Source organism: Schistocerca gregaria, chromosome 3 (assembly GCF_023897955.1).
Source record: "Schistocerca gregaria isolate iqSchGreg1 chromosome 3, iqSchGreg1.2, whole genome shotgun sequence".
Lineage (NCBI taxonomy): Eukaryota > Metazoa > Arthropoda > Insecta > Orthoptera > Acrididae > Schistocerca > Schistocerca gregaria.
Genome location: NC_064922.1, coordinates 796,108,012 through 796,132,810, shown reverse-complemented (window position 1 = coordinate 796,132,810; position 24,799 = coordinate 796,108,012). Strand labels below are relative to the sequence as shown.

The 24,799-nt window shown below is 40.8% G+C and overlaps 1 protein-coding gene across 2 annotated transcripts in view; it reads right to left on the bottom strand.

Moving 5' to 3' along the window:
* Positions 1 to 24,799, bottom strand: part of LOC126354639 (potassium channel subfamily K member 18) — a 503,048-nt gene that overhangs the window by 376,426 nt on the left and 101,823 nt on the right. The window contains exons 3-4 of one of the 2 annotated variants that reach the window (XM_050004409.1): positions 24,285 to 24,434; positions 9,600 to 9,807 (exon numbers count right to left, since the gene is read on the bottom strand). In XM_050004409.1, the coding sequence (XP_049860366.1) occupies positions 9,600 to 9,807; positions 24,285 to 24,434 (358 nt within the window). The remainder of the gene's footprint in view (positions 1 to 9,599; positions 9,808 to 24,284; positions 24,435 to 24,799) is intronic. The other variant, XM_050004410.1, reaches the window with a different exon arrangement.

The following is a 24,799-nucleotide window of genomic DNA, read 5'->3' as shown; positions in this document are numbered from 1 at the left end:
GTAACAGAAGTGATCACACTTTCTGCAGGACCTGATCATCATTTTGCAGGACAATGCTCAAGCACGTACAATGCAAGCTGTTACTGATTTGTTTGAATGATGGGGCTGCTAAATGCTATACTGACAATTGCACTGCCCTCACTTTAAGCCCTCGTGAGATCAACTCGATTTGTAAACTGAAGGAAACACCACACGGCATTCGCTTCAGAACTGCTACAAATTTGTCAGGCAATAGACCCCGCCGCTCAACACAACTGGCACTGCTAAGAGTATACTACGACTTCCAAATCGCTGACAACGGGTTATACACAATGCTGGTGACTACTTTGAAGGTCAGTAAAACTTTGAAACATTTATCTATTCTGTACGAGCTGTAAACAAATAGTTGCCACAATTAAAGTTCCAACCTTCGTAAAACTGTCGTGTTACCAAATACTGAACATTGACTGTCGGTCTTGGACATTCTTTAAGACGGATTAATGGAAGAGGCAGGAAAGAGCTGTGTGACTGATGACACGTTGGTTGAGTCAGCGTGAGAACATCGTACGGACGCTCAGAAACTGCAGTGTGGGGAGTTACATGAAAGACATTCACACATTGCGGAGAATATTAATCAACACATCCTCCGAGCCTACATTCCAAACGTAGTTTCATGTAACGTACAACTCGCTAAAATTAGAGCAATGCTGATTCTTAAAGAGGAGTTCTGACAGTCTGTCCTCCCATGTAGCATCCATAAATGGATTGGAAAAGGGTAAATTGCTTCCTCTGCACCTTACATACAGACACACAAACACACACACACACACACACACACACACACACACACACACACTACGGTGAAAACTTATGCCTAATCTGAGCCTCACACGTACGCTTCGGTGATTTGCGGCATACGTATATAGACGTTGATCTCGGTTCAAATGTATAATGAGTTTACACTGGCGAGCTATATTGATACGTACAATTTCTTATAAAATACCGTGCTGTGGTGAAGTGAATCATTAAATTAAAAGCATAATGTTGTTTAGCTGTGAACGCAGTAATCTTCTCTGGGCAGAATTTTCTTTACCCGGTATACTGCGGTGATATCACAGGCAAAGGTCAGGCAGAAATGCGTCGCCGGCAGCTAATGTATCGCTGTGGTTTTGGACGGGTTCCAGCGTGGGTCAACAGCCGACGGTCGTCTGGTCTGCGGGAGACCGCTCTGCAGATGATTCTCGGCCACGTTCTGCTCTTTCACAGAAAGCTTATTTAAAGCGTGCCAAACAGCCTCCGCCGCAAGGGTAAACTCCCGCTCTCAGTACTGAGTCATTACCTGGGAGCTGTTGCCGCGGTAGCCAGCTGTGTCTGTCTCCCTGGAGCTCATGAGTAAGGGATACAACTGACCGCTTCTACGAATTTAGCAACACCCGTCTGTCCGTACATACACAGATCAGTTTCACCTTGCGGTGCGATATGGTTAAGTGGAAAATCGTGGATGCCCGAGTTATTGACAGGAGATATCGCATCTTATATCGTACCAAATTGTTGTAACACAACACGTATTTCTGTTAACAGCAACTCATTAGTGAGATTTGTACATGTCTCTACATTACAGTCACTCTGTGTTTTCACGTGGACAGTAATAAACAAACTATACACGTTTTACTATATGATCTCAACTATTCAAGTTTATCCAACTTTTATACCGTACACCAGAACATTATATTAAACCAAATTCTTGTGGGGTTTCCAGCCGGATCAAACTGTCATCTGAGCACAATATTTCAGCGGTCCACCAAGCCATCATCATCACGTGAGAATAGCTACTCTGCTCTCGCCGATAACTGATTCCACTCGCAAATGACTGCACCTTTAAGTGCATCGGAAATACAACAGAGCATGCACTAGATACAGCGTGCACGCGCTCAACCATTCCTGCTGCCCCCTGGCGCAAAAAGAGTTGCAGCACCTCCGATGGTGAATACTTTGGAAACCATATATGGTTACAAATGATTATTCATAGCTGGCCGAATCAGATGCCGTTGTTCCTTCATGTCTGTTAAAACAGGAATCCACATTTTACTTAGCGGGTATCCATTATCACGATTAATGATATTATTGGCTAATCTGATTTCGACAGATTCTTTTAAAATCACAATCCCAATACCGAGAAGCATTTTCAGCAACTTGCGTCTCATTGTATAGCATCCTGCGTCCCTCTCTAAGGCAATGCTCAGCCACCGCAGATTTATATGGTTGTAACCATCGAGTGTGGCGATGATGTTCAATACACCTGTCGTTGAAATAGTTTGACCAATGTAAGTTTTCCCGCACTCACACGCTATTTTGTAAACGCCAGACTTTCTCTAACCTAAATCATCTTTGACAGAGCCAAGAAGTGCTCGAATCTTAGCTGGCGGACGAAAAACACATCTGATCTCATATTTCTTCAAATGTCTACCTATCTTGGCGGACACATTCCCAGCATACGGAAGAAAAGCCACGGACCTAAAGGTGTCTTCAGAAGGTTCAGGTTGAGGTCCAAATATGAGATCAGATGTGTTTTTCGTCCGCCAGCTAAGATTCGAGCACCTCTTGGCTTTGCCAAAGATGATTTAGGTTTGAGGAAGTCTGGCGTTTACAAAATACCGTGTGAGTGCGGGAAAGTTTACTTTGTCCAAACTATTCGTACCGTCAAGGACAGGTGTATCGAACGTCATCGTCATACGCGATTATTACAACCAGATAAATCTGCGGTGGCTGAGCATTGCCTTACAGAGGGACGCGGGAAGCTATACAATGAGACGCAAGTAGCTGCAGACGCTTCTCAGTATTGGGATTGTGTTTTAAAAGAATCTCTCGAAATCAGGTGGTTCAAATGGTTCAAATGGCTTGAGCACTATGGGACTTAACATCTGAGGTCATGAGCCCCCTAGAACTTAGAACTACTTAAACCTAATTAACCTAAGGACATCACACACATCCATGCCCGAGGCAGGATTCGAACCTGCGACCGTAGCGGTCGCGCGGTTCCAGACTGAAGCGCCTAGAACCGCTCGGCCACACCGGCCGGCTTCGAAATCAGACTAGCCGATAATATCATTAATGGTGATAGTGGATACCCGCTAAGTAAAACGTGGAAACCTGGTTTATCAGACATGAAGAAACAACGGCATCTGAATCGGCCGGCTATGAATAATCATTTGTAACGATGTATCGTTTTCAACAGTATTCACCACCGGAGGCGCTGCAACTCTTTTTGCGCCAGGGGGCAGCAGGAATGATTGAGCGCGTGCACACTGTATCTAGCGCATGCTCTGTTGTACTTCCGATGCACTTAAAGGTGCCATCATTTGCGAGTGGAATCAGTTATCGGCGAGAGCAGCGTAGCTTTTCTCACCCGATGACAGTGGCCAGGTGGACAGCTGAAATATTGTGCTCAGATGAAAGTTTGATGCTGCTGGAAACCCGACAAGAATTTGATATACTAATACGTCGGGAAAGTCTACTTAGTCGCATTATATGAAATCAGTTTGAGATAATAGATTCCGTATGGGTCAGATGTCATAAAGTATTTACAACACTTCTGCTACTTAAAGCAGAGACGCCATAGTGAAAGCTACACTTTTCCAAAACTGTTTACATAAATGATAGAGCTAGGTCATTCTGTTTGATGGATGAAATTACCTCGATAAATCTTTTGCTTTGGCACATGAACTACCGAATTAATTAATATAAGCCAGCAAAATGCTGAAAAACTAATTATCCATTCAGACAAATTACGCGATCTCTAATTTCAGACCCAAGTTAAACATACAAGTGGCAAGTGACTGAAGGCTACAGCAGAAATATGAATCCTACTACAATGTTGCAAAAACTTTGAATGAATATCGTTTTTCAATATACCTTTCCGAGATTAGGGAGTTAGAAAGTTACTTACATTTAAGACACACGCCTCAAAATATGGTGACAGTTTCTAATAAGATTACAAATCAGATTTGACGGTCGTATACAATTGTGATGTATATTCCTTGATCATCTATATATCTTTCAACTAGAACAAGCGCATTCTGATGTCAGTAACGCGATCTTACCTTTAGCGATGCTTTATAGGTAAACCACCACCATCTGTGGTAGTAGACAGTCGCTGGAGAGAGTTGCTGTGCAGTCGTCGAATAGACTAGATAATTGGCTGAGTGAACATGTGCCGTTTGGAGAAACGTCTCAGATTTTGGTTCCGTGAAGCTCAGCTTGAACTCACTCACACCTGCACCAAGTTATAAGACAACAATGGATAGGAACGTTCTGTTTATATTTTATTCCTGACCACGTCCTCCTGCAGTTTTAAAACTAGCAATTAATATGTAGAGAAACTAATTTGGATTCTGGTATGAAGGAATGGAGTCAAGAAATAAGAAAGATACGTATTTACTTTCATACATGGACTGAGACTGGAGCTGATGCGTACATTAAACAGTACAAAAGATTGGAGTTATTTTTTCTTCATAAATTTAGACTGCAGATGCCACAAATCAGTTTTGAAGTGAACATTTTTGAGACTCAGAAAATGCAAAGTTTTACGTTGTGTAATACACATGCGTTGATGGCAATAATTGTAATTCACTCGAAGGCGTTGGCAGCATCTACGAAAAAACTTCGTCTATGCACTATGTTTAGGAACAAAGGACATTTAAACATCCTATATTACTATTTTCTGGTGAAAAATCATTTCCTACGCTGTTTATTAGTAATCTATGAAACATAGATGCAATTGGTTAGCAGTTACAATGTTCAGCATGGTAGTCGGAAGGAAGAAGCACTGTGGTGACTATAATCGTTATGAAATACATGAAACGTATTGGCAATTGTGAATTTGGATAACCATCAGCTGTATAACAGAAAGAAAACAGTGAAAATTTGTTCTGGACTGAGAATCGATCCCAGATTTCTTGCTTATCGCTAGCGGTTGCCTTACGATTAGACTATCCGAGCACGACACACTGCCAAACCCAAACTTCCACATGTCGTCCACCACGTGTCTACAACCTGCACTCGTACATTCATTTTTATTGAAAGTCACTTTCCCGGTGTCGTCATCCATGTCCAAAGGACCATTGCATCGTACTTCTGAACAACTTAAGAACTGCAATATCGAATTTATCAGCAGACACTGGGCAAGCACCTTTCAACCAAAATGTCTCCCCTGTACGGGAATATATATAATGAATGTAGGAATGCAGGTATCAGACATATACTTGGCATATGGAAGTTTAGGTCTTGGTGTGAGTCGAGCTCGGATAGCGTAATGGTAAGGCGACCGCTTGCGATAAGCTGGTAATCGTGCCTCGAGTCTCGGTTCGGCACTAAATTTCATTGCCGTCGTTGCATTATATAGTTGTTTTGTAACTGTGTACACATTTCATGTAGTCCAGGGACGAATTTGTACAAATAGTCCTTTTCCGAACAAATAAAATTATTAACAATAGGTTTCGAAATTCAAGAGACATCGAAAATGCGCCTGCGAAAATGCTTAGAACGTCCAAGATTTTCCAGCTATATATGGTGAATAAAGGAAAAAGTTCTCAAGGCGGCAAAGACGAATTATCCTGTATGTTAAGATGAAGAGAGCTGATGGAACTGCAGCTAACTACATTGTTGAGAGAAAGAAAAACTTACTTACAATTCACGGAGCAGTAAAAAAAATTGTTCTATATATTTTCCTTTTTTATTGTATTTGCGACAACTTAGTCACCTCTTTCCGTTGTAGTCTTTTACGGTATCAATGAGAACAGGAGCTGCTCTCTACCAAAACTACAGTTTGGTTGTCTTGGTACAATACATAAATGGAGAAGTAAATGGTAGGATTACCTGTAGCACTGGCAACATTGGTACGGAAGAAGCGTAAATAAATGTGTGACAGAGAAACTGGGACCCTAGAACTTCTCTTTTTGTTTGTTTATTTGTTTGTTTTGAACATAATTAGAAGCGCACAGCGTTCATTAATATTCAGTGTACATTTTATATCTTTACAAAATATAAATTGCATTTTATAAGTAATAAATATTAGTTGGTCATGTAGCTTCTGCGCTTTTACTTAACAAAAGCAATTACTTTTGGTGCAAGCAGTTTCCATGCACAAGTATAAAAGAATCTGTACAGTTATTGAAGTTATTTATGTAATCGATAGAACTTCTTTATCATCATCAAACTAAAAAATTTCCTATTATTATTGATATGTGTGACATCGTATTCAGGCGATGTTTGATACGCTTTTGTTTTGTGTTTCTTCCAATTTTACTGTTTCTTTTAAGGATTTGAGCACTTTAGTGCTGTATGACCAATCCGTATTGCTTTTATTTTTACTGGAACATCCCTGTGTTTTGTTCTAAAAATCAACAGTTTTTTGATAAAATCTGAATTAAACATTGACAATTTCAGTTTTTTTTATAAAGACTTTTTTTTAATTTAAAGACAGAATTATAACTACGTAGAACAAAATTGTTCTGTGCGTTATGCGGCCCTTTATACATGTTTACTCATTTTCTTGATGGCTCACCGCTTGCGGTTTCTAAGAAACTCTAGTAAAACACTGATCGCATACAAACCAAAGCGATCGAAATGAGGTAACGCCCAATAGAAATGCAACACACGTAACGTACGGGTAACGCGGTTAATCTTCACCGACTAATGCTACTAGGAAAATTACCGTAGTCTTCGCTTGTTTATGATATTGTGGGGTAGCCTTTCGTAGGTTTTCAACTCTAATGGGATTGCGTTGTACTCTCTTTTTACAAAGATTTAACGAGCCAAATGGTTGGAGAGACTATTTTTCTTCGGACAAAATTGGAGAATTTAGTTTTCCGTCCTTTTATTTAAAAAATGACGATTGACAGAAAATATCTCTTTGTTCACTTTTATTTTTAATATATGTCCACCACAAATATTTCTTTCGAGAGTAACACGTCTAACGTATTATCGAGGTAAGTCTTAGATGTGGTATCTTTAGGGCGCACTGAGCAAGTTCAAAGGGCAGCACTAGCTACAAGTGTGCAATGATCATGAATGTATAAGGGACTGAAGAGAGCATTTCACACAGGAGGATAGAAGGTGAAGAAGGCAGCCTACTCAAATTATTTAGCTATATCAGTGCATTTTAATGCGAATTGTATCAATACATTTTACTACTGGTGGTAGTTTCGGTGGCGCTGAATTATTTTAACTTTATTTTATCGAAGCCTTAGTAAGAACAATGTCATACATGCTGCTGTAAGTAATTTTATGCTATCAGATGTTAGTCGAGCACCCAAAATTCGTAGTAAGTAAAGGTTTACTTTATCATTTGCTCTTGATGGTACATAAATATTATTTATTTCAAATTTTTACGACGTGCAGAAATAAATTATGAAAGGGCAATAAAACCTTAAGTACACATGAGGCACCAGTGTAAATGAAAGGGAAAATTGTAAAAGTGTCTGGACTTCCACACAATGAGCTGAAGAAGATCCTGTAAGGGTCCACTCTACATCTGAGATGTACCGTCGCGTATGTGATGCCCTTCTACAGATATCGCCATGTGCAGCTCCTGCAACCAGGCAACACGCGACACTGCAGTGCATGGCTGGCAGCACAGTGGAGATACGGGGGCAGTCGACACGCAAGCTCTTACGGCGCGCGGCCGGCAGTGGGCGGTTTGAGGTGGTGCGCACGTCCATTTAAGGACATGACGAGTCACATTTTTTGTTGTTAAGAGGAAATCCTATTTGCTTACCCTGACATTTATACACAGCCTTACTGACTAAACACTCCTTTGCTCCAACATTAATGACATTAAAGTTTATTTACATTTACTGATCAAATAGGTAACTATGGATGATTTTTCCTTCATGTTGAGCCACAGACGTATAAAACTTACGGAAATATATAACTGTCATTTCACTGTACGATTTTACAGTAGGCCATTTTCAAGCGTCACAGATGTCAAAAATCATCTTATTTGTCTGTAACACAAGTTACAGCTAAAAGATTTGGTTTTAGTTATATAAACCTAATGTTTCATAAGTAAAAGCGAAAACTGGATGGCGGCTTGCTTGACTTAAACGTGTGATTTGGTCATCCGTTTCATTTCACAGCCTGATCCTGTCAATAAGCCATGCAAATCGTCAGGCACTTACCATATCAGAAAAATGTTCTCACTTTTTACATACGAAACATCATATTTACCTAACTGAAGATATATATTTGAACAAATCGGATGATTTTTTGACCTTTTTAACACTTGAAAATGCCCTAAGGCTGAAATCTAGATCGTTTTAATGAAGCATATCATACAGTCAAATGACGGTCTTTTCGTAGGTAAATATCATCTGTGGAACCTCCAACGTGCAAACCAGCTTGCCATCATTCTTTGCGTTTTCACTCTTCCGTCGAAAAAGAAAACGTCTTGGAAGTACCCAGCTACCATAGATGTATGAACTATACAGATATTTTTCCCAGCGAATTCTATAGATTGTATACAAATCTCATACAAATTCCTCAGGCATTCACCGGTTGTCAGATTCAAGAAGAGTTAGAGGCTAAAAAGCGTAGATTACATGATGGGGGGACTGGGTATCGACAAGTATTCTATATCACAATAAGATTTAAAGTAAATGTTCAGCGCCGTGTTGTATTAGCTTCCGTGAATGTTCTTCAGTGCTGTCGACTTCATAATGCTCTGTGACGTATTCTCTTGTCCATGGTCGATAGAGCTACTGTTCAACAACTCAGTTGGGAATGCTTGAAGGAGCAGATAAATGGGATCCGATATTACGTCTCTACGACGTGCATACTTCTTACTAAACAATTTTGAAACAGATTTTCGAGAAAGAGGGCATTACTTTCACTAATACTATTCTCTGGGAGAAAGTCTTATTTTGTAGTCACAACCATCATTTTAGGTCTTTCCGTTCTGTTACTGTTTCATCACACGTGGGGAATATTTATTACGATGCACCAGAGTCAGAGAATCTCACACAACTACAGTTTTTTAACATCGGCTTGAATGCAAAATGTTAAACTTCTTCGTAATATTTAAAGAAATGTAATGCAGAATTATAGTCAAGACCTTTCGTGGAAAGATTTTGCCGATAAATACAACAATGCCGGGTGAAATTCTGTTCTTTACAGAGAAATGCAACCAATAGTTTCGCTCTAAATCATGACTTTTGGATACTGTAGTACAATTGGAATGATATTACTGCGCAACAAACACTGCAAGAGCTTCATTTTCCACCAATATGAAAGTTCATTGTTGCATTGTTGTGGACTTTTTTTCATTTATGAAATGTGGCACAGGTTGTTTCATGGAACTCAATAACAAGACTGTGAGCACTTCAGCACAAGAGCAAATTTACAACAAGCGCAATCATTTTCTCTTTTCGTTCAGCTAATCACTGCACGTTCGTGACTGTCAGAAAGTGTAGCTGCCAATAGCGAAGACGTTAAGTGTTGACTGAAGAGCGATCTTGAACGCATAGTCACTTTGCGAATGACCAGTCCTGGGAGTGTTAACTGCGGCCCATCGAGTAGCTGTTGCACCAGACGAAGGAGACGACAATGAAGATCGTAGTACTCACCGATGGTGGTGTAGATGGTGCCGCAGTAGAAGACTGCGTTCCAGAAGGTCCAGACTTTCTGGTCGGTGTCGGTGAGTCCTCCAACGCCGTGGACCTCGAGGACGTGCAGTTCGAAGTCGCGCATTATCCGCGACGCTTGGCCCTCGTACGCCTTCTCGTCATCAGCCAGGATTGGGTCGTTCACGAGCTCCCGTAGCTCGCGAATCACCTGCGAACAGCCGTTCCACCTCGTTGTCTACAACTACAGCAATATCATCTTAAATCTGGTTCACAGCGGTGTTCGCACACGCCCACACTGGACGTTCGTACAGGGTGGACAAAATGAACTTGGTTCGGAAGATATTTCATGCGACCTAGTATATCCAACCCAAGTTCCGTCATCCACTCCCCGGTGGATGATGTAATTTGTTTGCCCAACAAAGATGCGTATTACTTGCTTGAAACGTACATACACTAAACTGCAAGCGGATCTAAATTCGATGCAAAGTTTCTCTGAGAAAAAGTTATTCGGGCTATAAGCAAAGAAGCACTACCGAATGCAATGAATAACCTATTTATAATAGGAATTAACAATAAGCAAACCGTGGACGAAAGTGATAAAGTGCGTATGAAAGTAGATGATGTTGCTGTTGTGGTCTTCAGTCCTGAGACTGGTTTGACGCAGCTATCCATGCTACTCTATCCTGTGGAAGCTTCTTCATCTCCCAGTACCTACTGCAATCCACATCCTTCTGAATCTGTTTAGTGTAGTCATCTCTTGGTCTCCCTCTACGATTTTTACCCTCCACGCTGCCTCCAATACTAAATTGGTGATCCCTTCATGCCTCAGAACATGTCCTACCAACCGGTCCCTTCTTCTAGTTAAGTTGTGCCACAAACTTCTTTTCTTCCCAGTCCTATTCAACACCTCCTCATTAGCTATATGATCTACCCATCTAATCTTCAGCTTTCTTCTGTAGCACCACATTTCGAAAGCTTCTATTCTCTTCTTGTCCAAACTACTTATCGTCCATGTTTCACTTCCATACGTGGCACCATACAAATACTTTCAGAAACGACTTCCTGACACTAAAATCTATACTCAATGTTAACAAATTTCTCTTCTTCAGTAACGCTTTCCTTGCCATTGCCAGTCTACATTTTATATCCTCTCTACTTCGACAATCATCAGTTATTTTGCTCCCCAAATAGCAAAGCTCCTTTATTACTTTAAGTGTCTCATTTCCTAATCTAATTCCCTCAGCATCACCCGACTTAATTCGACTACATTTCATTATCCTCGTTTTGCTTTTGTTGCTGTTCATCTTATATCCTCCTATCATTACACTGTCCATTCCGTTCAACTGCTCTCCCAAGTCCTCTGCTGTCTCTAACAGAATTACAATGTCATCGGCGAACCTCAAAGTTTTTATTTCTTCTCCATGGATTTTAATACCTACGCCAAATTTTTCTTTTGTTTCCTTCTCTACTTGATCAATATACAGCAGATTGAATAACATCGGGCATAGGCTACAGCCCTGTCTCACTCCCTTCCCAACCACTGCTTCCCTTTCATGTCCCTCGACTCTTATAACTGCCATCTGGTTTCTGTACAAATTGTAAATAGCCTTTCGCTCCCTGTATTTTACCCCTGCCACCTTCAGAATTTGAAAGAGAGTACTCTAGTCAACATTGTCAAAAGCTCTCTCTAAGTCTACAAATGTTAGAAACGTAGGTTTGCCTTTCCTTAATCTAGCTTCTAAGATAAGTCGTAGGGTCAGTATTGCCTCACGTGTTCCAACATTTCTACGGAATCCAAACTGATCTTCCCCGAGGTCGGCTTCTACTAGTTTTTCCATTCGTCTGTAAAGAATTCGTGTTAGTATTTTGCAGCTGTGACTTATTAAACTGATAGTTCGGTAATTTTCACATCTGTCAATCCCTGCTTTCTTTGGGATCGGAATTATTATATTCTTCTTGATGTCTGAGGGAATTTCGCCTGTCGCATACATCTTGCTGACCAGATCGTAGAGTTTTGTCAGGACTGGCTCTCCCAAGGCCGTCAGTAGTTCTAATGGAATATTGTTTACTCCCAGGGCCTTGTTTCGACTCAGGTCTTTCAGTGCTCTGGCAAACTCTTCACGCAGTATCGTATCTCCCATTTCATCTTCATCGACATCCTCTTCCATTCCCATTATATTGTCCTCAAGTGCATTGCCCTTGTATAGGCTCTCTATATACTCCCTCCACCTTTCTGCTTTCCCTTCTTTGCTTAGAACCGTGTTTCCATCTGAGCTCTTGATATTCATACAAGTGGTTCTCTTATATCCAAACGTCTCTTTAATTTTCCTGTGGGCAGTATTTGTCTTACCCCTAGTCAGATAACCCTCTACATCATTACATTTGTCCTCCAGCCATCCCTGAACAGCCATTATGCACTTCCTGTCGATCTCATTTTTGAGACGTTTGTATTCCTTTTTGCCTGCTTCATTTACAGCAGTTTTATATTTTCTCCTTTCATCAATTAAATTCAATATTTCTTCTGTTACCTAAGGATTTCTACGAGCCCTCGTCTTTTTAACCTACTAGGTCCTCTTCTGCCTTCACTACTTCATCTCTCAAAGCTACCCATTCTTCTTCTACTGTATTTCTTTCCCCCATTCCTGTCAATTGTTCCCTTATGCTCTTCCTCAATCTCTGTACAACCTCTAGTTTTTTCAGTTTATCCAGGTCCATATCTCCTTAAATTCCCACCTTTTTGCAGTTTCTTCAGTTTTAATCTACAGTTCATAACCAATAGATTGTGATCAGAATCTTAAATCTCTGTCTTACCATTATGTAATCTATCTGAAACCTGTCAGTATCTCCAGGCTTCAGTAGATGATATGACAAATAAAATGAGGAGGTGGCAGTAGATCAAAAGAAATTCGGATATTCAAGGAAAAAGACAAGAAAGACAGCAGTAGTTACTGAATACAGAGGCTTAGAAAGGTTACAACACTATCAATGCGGTCTCCATTATCAAATGTTGGCATTCAGGTCGTAACTATGTAACAGAAAACAAAAGGTTTCCAGTAGCAAAGAGTCCTGTACTACGATATTAGTCTTCATGGGTTTATGTGCTGTCCTCCAAGATTATGTCTTAGGGCCTTAATTTTTTGCATGTTTTAATCACCTTTCAAGAACAACATTACATCACGTTGCGTTTCTTTTGTTTTTAGGTAACGCAGGTGCAGTGGCAAAATGAAACCAATCATAGTTTTCAAAAATTGTTGTTAATGACATTTCAAACAATATTACTAAATGGTTTTGAATCAGTTCACTGTGGTTAAACATTGAAATAGCTCATCGTCTGTAACACGCAATCTGCAGAAGGTTTTTTAACCAAAATACTTACAATACACGAATACGTGCAGATTTGAGATTACAGCTTGATAACAAAGTCTGTTGGGTGGAGCAACATCGCACAGCTACTGAGTTGCCTAATTAAGTCTATTTTTTCGCACCATGTTCGGAAACGACTGACAGTGGCGTCGAACAAATAGCTTCCCGAGTTGTTAGATGGCAGTCTCGTTGAGATTTTATCCCTGAGAGTCAGAACAGGAGTGTAAAGGGACTGCCAGACAAAAAGAAACAAAACGAACTGAAATTTGTGTCAAATCCGTTATTTCCATAGTCACCAGGCTGACCAGTGCACGTTCGGATGACATTTACCCCTGTGCATGTGAAAGGGCTGGGAAGGATGCTAGGCGGAAATATTGAAATTATCTGCCTGACGTGTCTCCGAAGTATCTGCATTACCAACCTTCATAGCAAATCAGTATTATATACAAATTCGTAGATGGTTATGATTTATAATCTGTCCACCGTATTGCTACGTAAATAAATAAAATTGTTGTTCCTCTACATTGATTTCATAGCTTTTCCTACTATAAGAAGTAAATAAATTATTGGTCAATTACGAGTACTCAGCTGCATTTAAAAGACAAAACTGACTGTACTGCGACTTGTGAGAAGCTACCGTGGGTCGTAACATCCGTAACACGTTTACGTACAGAATGCTTTCGTTGCACTCCGTAAAAGTACGACGACACAGCCGTAGCAAACACAATAAAAACAGCTTGGCTTTGGCAGTTTCTGCCGCATTTTTCCTCCTGGCTTTTCAGGAGCAGTAGCAAACAGTAAGCAGAAAGTCATATCTACGCTCACTTTGCCAGCACAGGCCTTTTTAATCCAACAGTCTCTCTGTCTGTCTCTCTCTATATATCTAAAGAGACTAAAGGTATAGATAATACAGAGCATCGATTTGTCCGGCTGGTATACCGTTACGTGAGGCACGTGATGATAAACACGTGGCAGCAAGGAAATGTAGCCAAATTGATTTTAAATGTCATCACTTCATACTAAGTCTTGATTTCTTCCTCAATCATTTATCGTAAGCTACAGATGGCATTTAAATTTCTTGCTGACTGCACACATATGTAGTTTCCGATACATCATGCTTCTGTCTCTTTACCCAGATCTCTTTTCGTACACATTTCACAAAGGAAACCGAGGCCTATGAGTAAAATGTTTCAGATATGGTTAAAACATTGGAAATAAGCATTGTATCCCATTAAAAAACAAAATTTGTTCTCCTATTTGTGACAAAAACGTACTGGTATATTATTTATCTACCTAAATGTATGAAATATATGTTGTTGTTGTTCTGGTCTTCAGTCCGGAGACTGGTTTGATGCAGCTCTCCATGCTACTCTATCCTGTGCAAGCCTCTTCATCTCCCAGTACCCACTGCAATATACATCCTTCTGAATCTGCTTAGTGTAGTCATCTCTTGGTCTCCCTCTACGATTTTTACCCTCCACGCTGCCCTCCAATACTAAATTTGTGATCCCTTGATGCCTCAGAATATGTCCTACCAACCGATCGCTTATTCTGGTCAAGTTGTGCCACAAGCTTCTCTTCTCCCCAATCCTATTCAATACTTCCTCATTAACTATGTGATATACCCATCTAATCTTCAGCATTCTTCTATAGCACCACATTTCGAAAGCTTCTATTCTCTTCTTGTCCAAACTATTTATCGTCCATGTTTCACTTCCATACGTGGCTACACTCCATACAAATACTTTCAGAAATGTTTTCCTGACACTTAAATCTATACTCGATGTTAACAAATTTCTCTTCTTCATAAACGCTTTCCTTGCCATTGCCAGTCTACATTTTATATCCTCTCTGCTTCGACCATCATCAGTTATTTTGCTCCCCAAATAGCAAAACTCCTTTACTACTTTAAGTGTCTCATTTCCTAATCTAATTCCCTCAGCATCACCCGACTTAATTCGACTACATTCCATTATCCTCGTTTTACTTTTGTTAATGTTCATCTTATATCCTCCTTTCAAGACACTGTTCATTCCGTTCAACTGCTCTTCCAAGTCCTTTGCTGTCTCTGACAGAATTACGATCTCATGGGCGAACCTCAAAGTTTTTATTTCTTCTCCATGGATTTTAATAACTACTCTGAACTTTTCTTTTGTTTCCTTTATTGAATGTTCTTATCGTCAGTTGCGTTTGTTTTAAATCATGTTCACATGGTGGTTGATGCTGTAGCCGCGCTTGATTCCGGGTCGTAAAAGATTCTCGTAATAAAACCGTTAATCCAAAGAACGCCTGTCCTCAAAGTTCGCCCGTTTTTGAAGTGCAAGGAGGGAACAGAAGTGTTGGAAGTATCCTGACACGATATGTTGTTTACTAGACCTACCCACAATGTCTCATGGAATCAGAGCATACAACACTGTTGACGGTGATCTGTCCATCTACTAAATTTACGAAGGGTTCAGCTCGCATTTAATTTTATTTATTTTCTTGCGTTGCACAGTTACACATTCAGCCCGAAGTTTCGATGAAATTGCTCCACCCCTTCCCCTAAGGCTTATGTCAGCAGGACCGACACCAAACAGCTTGAGGATCTCAGTAACTACAATTCCACAGTGAAGAAACTGTTCAGTTTCCTCAGGACGCTAGATACGTGTTGACCAAGTTATATACACTACTGGTTGATATTACTGAACGTAAGAGTTACGCTTACATGCAACTCCCTTGTACCTTGTCCGAAATTGTTCCAAACGCATTCCCCGAAAACTTTTTTGAGCCGTTAGTTCAGAAGCCCATGCGAAGTGTCAATGGTAATGATAACATACTAAATCTCTTTGCGTCAACAATCCCAAGCAGATAGACAGCATCGCAGCATATACTGGGATTAGTGATGGCAAGGTCGCTCTAACGAGAGTGAAGACTATAACATTGAAATCCACCAAAAATCAACGCAAAATGAGAGTGCGTGCTGAAAAGTAATACCTCCCAATTTTTAAGTAAAAATTGTGAAAGCTTTTTAAATAAAACAAACGTTTTTGACATCTACATCTTTATCCTTCATGTTTACATACTAAATTCCTAACATAGTCACCCTGGCGACGAACACGTTTGTCTCAAAGAGTGACCATACTGCCACTAACGAATATTTGATTTTGTTAGTGGAGCTCCTATTTAAACTCTGCTTGCAGTGTCTCATCACTATCAAATTGAAGTCCTGGAAGATGTTCTTTAAGTTTTGGAAACAGACGAAAATCGGATGGGGCCAAGTCTGGGTTGTATGATGGATGATAGATGACAGTGATCCAAATGCATCGCATTGGGGTAGATGTCGCAGCGCATGTGTGTGGTCTCGCACTGTCATGATGGAGAGGCTGCTCCATGTGTCGACGAACTCTTAGAATTCGAAACTCGATTACAGCACACTGTTTCTCACGCACCGACATAGTTACGTTACTCGCCGCCATGTTAGACGCTACAATTCGGGGCCGTCTAGCGGCAGAGGGCTGCGAATATGTAGACATTACTTTTTAGCTCGGTCTCGTTATCTGTTTAATATAACAGATAAAACACTGTTTCAAAGTCAACAAAAAATTCACACTTTGTGTACTGCCTTAAGGCAAGCCTTCTCATTGGGGAAACCTCGTCAGAGAGGTCCACAGCAAGATCGTCGTGGGAAGTGATTCCATTGGTGGTTTCCTGTTGCCTTCCACTGATGATGATGAAATGATAATGAGGACAACACAACAACCAGTCCCTGAACCGAGAAAATCTCCGACCCATCCGGAAATCGAACCCCGGCCCCTTGGCGTGACAGACCGCCGCGCTGACCACGCAGCTATCGGGGCGGACTGCCACACTTAAAAGAGCGCAGAATCTCCAAGACTGGCGATGTTTTACAGAAGCTCGAAATTTAGTGCGGACTTGAATGCGAGATGCTTTTTAACAGTTTCCACAGTCAAAACTCTCTCCACAGGTAACAGAAAATCCAAAAAGTTTCTATTCATGTATAAAGATCACCAACCCCAACACACAAGGAATACTTTTGTATTGCGATGGTAGTTTTACCAATGACAGTCCCATAAAGCGGAGATACTGAATACGGTTTCCGAAATTTCTTCACCAGTGATGATGCAGTAATAATCCAGAATTCGAATCAAGTTCAGATAACTACTTGAGTAACTTAGGAGTAGATTCCATCGGTGTACTGAGGCAAATTAAATCAGTTAATAAAAGTAAGTCAGACCAAGGAGTGACAGCTCGTATTGATTGCGGTTGTCCCCTATTATCTGTGGTAGGCACCCAGCAACGAATGAGCCCGCCTCGCTGTGCAATCGAGGACTCTTTCTGTTTTGGCGTTCTGACTGGAGCGGATGGGCAAGGCAGCGCTTGCCTAGGGTCGCGCAATGAAACTGTGCAGTCTTACAAGAGGAAGCGAACTTGGTGGCAGGACTCCATTCTGCGTATATATGTCGGAGTCCAAGAGCACTGGCTAGTGGCAGGCGGAGATAGGACGAACTGAAGAACTTGCTGCTGTAGACTCCCTTTAACGCGTCAGCTGCCATCAACTGGGGAACTGAAATTGGTGAGTATGCTTCTGAACATTTGCCCCTGACGTTTCCGAACTCTGCAAACTGTGCCTGTTGACATTCATCCCGGCTAGCTTTGTTTGGACTGGCAGGGTTGATCAGTTGCTGTAAATACTGGTTCTGATATTGTATTAGGTGGCATTACCTTGCTTCTGGAGACAATAGGGACCTGCGAACTTGGATTAATTGAAGCGTGTTCAGTGCTTTGGAGCTTGACTAACTGATTAACTTCTGTTTCCTTAATTTCAAAATTTTTATTTTACTGGTGTCGTTGTGTATCTTGGAGTTTGACAGATTGGCTATCTTGTAAGACGGTAAGATTTTGCCGGCCATACATTTAATATCCTGAATATTCTCTTAGACTTATATTTATATTACATTATTGTTTAAGATGCACAATAAAACTATTCATCATTTCATTGTCTACGAGTGGCTAGCACCACATACTAACAATTTCTATAGCACTGCATGTCTCGGAGCTAGTCAGAGCTGTAAACTAATAGAGACACGAGATCCTCAGCTAAAGAGGCGCTAGGAAGAGACTTGCTGAGTTCTACGGAAGAGGACATTTACTTCCCTGAGAGAGAGCAGAGCGAGGAGGTGGCGGTTTACAAAGCTGGAAGGTAATAATCAATGTAGTGAGAGATAATGTTTATGTAATGACTGCCTGAGCCACATGCAGTTGCCGCATTTCCCTGTGGAAATCAACTGAGGTCACTTCCATACGGGGATCGATCCAAGACAATTCCCTTCAGGGATCGGCCTAGAGACCACTAGTGAGAACCACAGTGGAGAATCTGGCAGTTAGATTTTGAGAAGTGTTGCTTGCGATACAAGGAGCACGTGAAGTCGTTTCTCTGTGGACAGAGTTATTCTTAGCCCGCTGTGACACACATTGAAGTGCTTTCTTATGGGAGAACACTTTAGCCGAATTTCTATTCCTCCCTAGTCAGCCAACAGAAAGCTTGACTCGTGTTCTGTCTTGAACTTATGTAATTTCAACCCTAGCAGTTCGCGGACGGCATATAGCGTCCACTGTGTAGGCAGAGAATTGCAGGAATCGCATGTACATCAAATGCACAGCGGCGAGTACCCCAACGAGTAGAGCATCGTTGCAGTACAACGGCAGTCCGTATTTCGACAGGTGATATGCGCACTCTGGTTCGGCGGATCGTGAGACACTCACAGTTAATTTGTTGAATTTCACTTGTTTGTCCACTGAGTTTTTTCTGAAAGCGCCAGTCATGATTTTGGTATTCTATCTCTACCACTCATCGGCATCAGTAAAATCTGAGTCCGTGTAATAAAGGTGCGCTCTCTAAAGAAAGTTACACATATGTTCTGACAACCTCGAAATTATATCTAGGGTGGAATCCGACACTGTGTACTACATATTTAAACAATTTTTTAAAGCTTTCTTTGAAAATTTCTGACTTAATTGTATCAACTTTTAATTCATCTGGTAGCAATGGTAAGGTAATTTTAATCATTTGTAGGCGTGAGAATTCTATTGCGGCGACAACATTAGGCCACCTCACTTACATACGCTACACATTACATACACCACAGGGGTTTACTATCAAGCGTTTTTCCAAGGCTTATAACTGCAATTTCACTAATATTTCTGGGCGATTCCCTTGGGTTAACAACCCTACTGACTAATAGTAAGATCAGACAGTTTTATAAACGTTTATTGATGTTTTCTTAACTTCTGAATTTTAAGAGATCATGAGTATGTTAGTCCTGTTTCATTTTTTGTACACTTTAACTAGCGACTGGGATCTGTTCCTGCTTGTATGGATTATCAGTCCTGGTAGTAAACGTATTTTGGCCTCTTTGGAGCAATGCGATTTATTTAGTAAGCCTTCGGGCAACTTTAGCACTTCTTATTTGACTAACGCAGTTCTGGCCTGAGTAAAAAAAAACTTTGGTTACTTTTGGGGATTTTTTTTCTGCTCCCAGCTCCTCAGTCTCAATCATTCACAGTCTATTTGCGAACTAGGTTCCTTGCAGATTATGCTGATGAAATACCTCTATGCTTAAAAAACATACACAGCCGCTAACTCGACGAAAGATCGGTGGCTGAAGAGTGGAAAGTGGCACATGTTACAACAATATGTAAGAAAGGAAACAGTAGCAATCTAATGAATTATAGATCCACATGACTAACATCAGTTTGCAATAAGAGTTCGGTACGTTCACTGTCTTTTCGAAATACCTTGAGGAAAATGATCTATTCACACGTAGTCAAAATGGACATAGAAAGTATCGTTATTGTGAAACTCAACTGGCCGTTTATTAAACTAAGTAATGAGTGCTATCGACATGGAATCTCAAGTTGATTGTATATTTCCTGATTTGCAGAGAACGTTTGACACTATTCATCACAAGTGGATTCCAATTAAGCTGGGTGCCTATGGAGTCCGTCTCCGTTGTCCAACTAGATTCTTGATTTCTTATCAGAAAGGACACAGTTCGTAGTAAGTGATGAAAAGTTATCGAGTGAAAAAGAAGAGATTTCTATGTTTCCGTAGTAAATCTTACAGGCCCAGTGCTATTTATAAGTTACATAAACGATTTGGGAGACAATGTGAACAGCCCACTCAAATTGTTTTTGCAGATAGTACTATCGTTCACCATTTAGTCATCATAAGATCAATAAAAAGTACAAAATGATATAGACAAAATAGCTGTATTGTGTTAACCTTGAACAACAAAATGTCTGAGGTTCTCCACGTGACTCATAAACAAAATCCTTTAAATTTAGGTTACACGATAAATAATACAAATTCCTAGGTTGTCGATTCAGCTAAATACCTAAGGATTACTATTATGAACATCTTAAATGAGAAGCATCAAATAGAAAAATTTACGGAAAGGATGAAATAAAGACTGTGTTTCATTGCCAGAACACTTAGGTGCAACAAATATACTAAAAGTTTGTGATCTGACCTAGAAAAAGCGTTCGGAGATGTAAAATTGTGCAATGTGTTCGGAATTCTTAGAAAGATGTAAGGTACAGAGAAAGATTGGTAAGGCACAATACGCATAAGAACGACGAAGAAACTATAAGAATGAAAGGCCGAGAAGGAAGTTATCGGTTTGTAAAGTGATGCAGCCTCGCACCGCTACATCACTCCTCCTACTCTGTTGGATTAATATACAGGGTGAAGGAATATCAGTAATGAGATTCACTGAGAGAGAGAAAGAGTCACAGGCCATGCAAATGGAATGTGCATTCTGCTGAGAACAGATGATGGGCTGAGATTTAACCGAAGAAAGGCGAAATTAATTATGTGGAGAAGAAATGAGATTAACAATGCACGCAACATCACAACTGGGGACTTGAAGTAGAGAAAATGAAGGGCTACTCTACTTTGAAAGCAAAATAGTACAAGGAGAACGAATCAAGGACAACATGAGAACCAGACTACCACTGGCAAAGACGGTATTCATGGCCGAAAGCAGCTAGTATCAAACGAAGCCCTCTATTTGAGGAAAACATATCTTACACTGTACGTCTGAACACAACGTTGTGTGGTAGCAAATCACAAACTATGAAGAAAGCCAGAAAATCAGAGCATTTCAGAAGTGGTGCTACAGAAGGATGTTGAAAATTAGAAGTACTCTTAGGAAATTAAGAGTTTCTGCGCAAGATCGTCGAGGAAAGAAATATGTCGAAAACACTGCAAGAAGTGATAGAATGACAGGTCATGTGGTTACACACAAGGGAAAAATTGCCTGGGACAGGGTGAAGCAAAACATCCTCCCTAAGTTAAAGATAAAATAAAAATCAGATGAATCAAAATAAAGAGACTCTATTAACATGAATAATATATGTACAGTGGGAGTTTTTGATTTCTCAAAAAATATGTCACTCAAGTGGTCTCCTCTATAAAAGAATTATTCAAAGCGACTTCGGAAATTCTGCACCTCGCTGACGAGCACATCTTGAGCAGTAGGAACAATTTTGTCCTGTACTGAATTTATCAGAGCTGGGAAACTCCTCGGCCGATGTTTGAGCACCTCTGCCTTCGGACGCTCCCACAGCAAAAAAAATCGCGGAATGTAAGGTCCTGTGGTCGTGCTGGCCAGAGGATTTCACCGCATGAAGAAATTATGTGTCCAGGACACATCTGCCTTAGTACTGTGGAGAAAAATCTCATCCATATGAGGCCCGTCCTGCTGATACCATACCTAGCTAATCTGGAGGACATTTTATCTTGAATCAAAAAAGATGTTAAACATACGAGTGTATAGTTCAGAGTTTACTGTCACAGTAGCATCATTCTCTTGAAAAATGTGAGTAAGGGTTATCCCTAGCCTTCCAACAGTGCACGACACGCTAACACGGTCATTATGCAGCGGTTTTCCATGTAGTTCACGGGGGTTCTGTCTACTCCAGCATCGGAAAATTCGTTGATTACCGCATCCTAATAAGTGAAAATATGTTTCATCGCTGCAAAGGACCACAAAATCTTTGGGCACATGACCTCACACGATTGTGATAACCACGTTCAAACAATTGTTGAGAAATGAGCGTCACTTGCTGATGAAATCACAAGCCCCTTTGGTGACTGCTGGAATTAATGCTTACAGCATTAGTGTCTTCTGAACTTCGAATGCTGTGTGGCCTTCCTCCCCTTTTTTCGCGTTCCGCACCTCAAGCGATAAAAAGAGCTGTATCAGAATCACTTTGTTGTCCGTCAATCCGTCTGTCTGTCTGTCTTCCCGACTGTTCAAAACACTTTTTCTCAGGAATGAGTTGAGGAGTCAAGTTGAAGCTCTATGGTCTCTTTACCGCGTAAAAAAATTGAAGCTTCTGAGTCAATGCATTCAAAATATACGGCCATTTATGTCGCATATTTTGATACTACAAAACTCACTCAAAAAAGCTGTACAGCACTTCCGATTGACCTGGGAACATGAAATTTATCAATAACTAAGATTTTGCAGTACAACTAAAGGAAAAAAACCGAAAATTGTTAATTTGTATTTATGTCACACCAAAAATAAATTTTTTTCACATGTTATCCAACTGTTAGCCAGTCCGTCTGTTACAACACCTTTTTCTCAGGAACGGGTAAACATATAAAGCTATCACAGACTGAGGTCCTTTTTCCCTTTGTGATACAAAACATTCGACCTGCTGAGTCAATTCAATCAAAAGATACGGTGATCTGATACCTTGCCAGTATCGGTAGTGATGAAAGCAGAAGTTGACGAAAATCATGATTACCAGATTGGATGAACTATCTACATACGTAATTAAGTTTGTACGAAACCCGCAGTGCGTGAGTGCTACTCGCATTTACTCGGAATTTTTTTAACCATTTCACCACGTGTCAACAATATGTCCCACTCCATAGGCATCATTTACATTAAAACAGTTTCCTTATTTAGATCCATTTGCTTTTATTTTATCTTTAAATTAGGTAGCATCGTTTGCCAAATCATTTATTAGACAGCGTTGTCGAACGATAAAAACTCTAGGCGAATACATGTTATTATATATCCAGCAAATAATTGAAGAACTTGGGTGTATGTGATACGAGGTTGGCAAAGGAGAAAAAATGATGGGGAACCTTATCATACCGTTGTTGTTGTGGTCTTCAGTTCTGAGACTGGTTTGATGCAGCTCTCCATGCTACTGTATCCTGTGCCAGCTTCTTCATGTCCCAGTTCCATCTCTTGGTCTCCCTCCACGAATTTTACCCTCCACGCTGCCATCCAATACTATATTGGTGATCCCCTGATGCCTCAGAACATGTCCTACCAACCGACCCCTTCTTCTAGTCAAATTGTGCCACAAACTCCTCTCCTCTCCAACTCTATTCACGCTGCCCTCCAATACTAAATTGATGATCCCTTCATGCCTCAGAACATGTCCTACCAAGCGGTCCCTTCATCTAGTTGTGCCACAAACTTCTCTTCTTCCCAATCCTATTCAACACCTCGTCATTAGTCATGTTATCTATCCATTTAATCTTTAGCATTCTTCTGTAGGACCACATTTCGAAAGCTTCTTTCTCTTCCTGTCCAAACTATTTATTGTCCATGTTTCACTTCCTACACTCCATACAAATACTTTCAGAAACGACTTCCTGACACTTAAATCACCCGATTTTAACAAATTTCTCTTCTTCAGAAACGCTTTCCTTGCCATTGCCAGTCTACATTTTATATCCTCTCTACTTCGACCATTATCAGTTAGTTTGGTCCCCAAATGGCAAAACTCTTTTACTACTTTAAGTGTCTCATTTCCTAATCTAATTTCCTCAGTATCACCCGACTTAATTCGACTACATTCCATTATCCTCGTTTTGCTTTTGTTGATGTTCATCTTATATCCTCCTTTCATGACACTGTCCATTCCGTTCAACTGCTCTCTCAAGTCCTCTGCTGTCTCTAACAGAATTACAATGTCATCGTCGAACCTCAAAGTTTTTATTTCTTCTCCATGGATTTTAACACCTACTCCAAAATTTCTTTTGTTTCCTTCACTGCTTGCTCAATATACAGATTGAATAACATCGGGGAGAGGCTACAGCCCTGTCTCTCTCCCTTCACAACCACTGCTTCCCTTTCATACCCCTCGACTTTTATAACTGCCATCTGCTCTCTGTACCGTTGAGAGAATAGATAACCTCGTATGTGCTGAAAAGTTGAAAATAGATAGTCCTGTGATTAATTTACTGTGTCTTCACTTACAAAAAGCGCAGCACCTGCAGTGGGGCCTCACCTTATAGCGCTCCTGGCGGATGTCGTTGAGCGCCCTCTCCTCGCTGGTTCCCTCCACGGCGACAAACAGCATCGCACCCAGCAGGCTGTAAGCCAGCACCACGGCGAACAGGAACATGTGCGTGAACCAGCGCTTCGACCACGACCGTACCTGTAGCACACGGCACCAACATTCGTAAAGTCAGAACCACAGCGCCCTCGAGACTTTTCAACCTTTTCAAGGAGTGAGGAGGTGGGGTGCGGAGTCCAAAATGTGCTGTCAGTATCTATACGAGGGTCACTCCAAAAGAAATGGACACTATTTTTGTAAAAATACAGTTTTCATTCTGCATGTTTGAACGTTTTACAGTGTGTACATACATCCTTCCCGCCTGTTTTCAAACTTAGTTCAACCTGTTCCCGCGATTGGCGCAGTCGCAGCATGTCTTCAAGATGGCTGCTACACTTGACGTTCGTCAGAAGCAGCCTACTGTCACAGAATTCCTGTGCTGTGAAAACGAGACAGTGGGAGACATC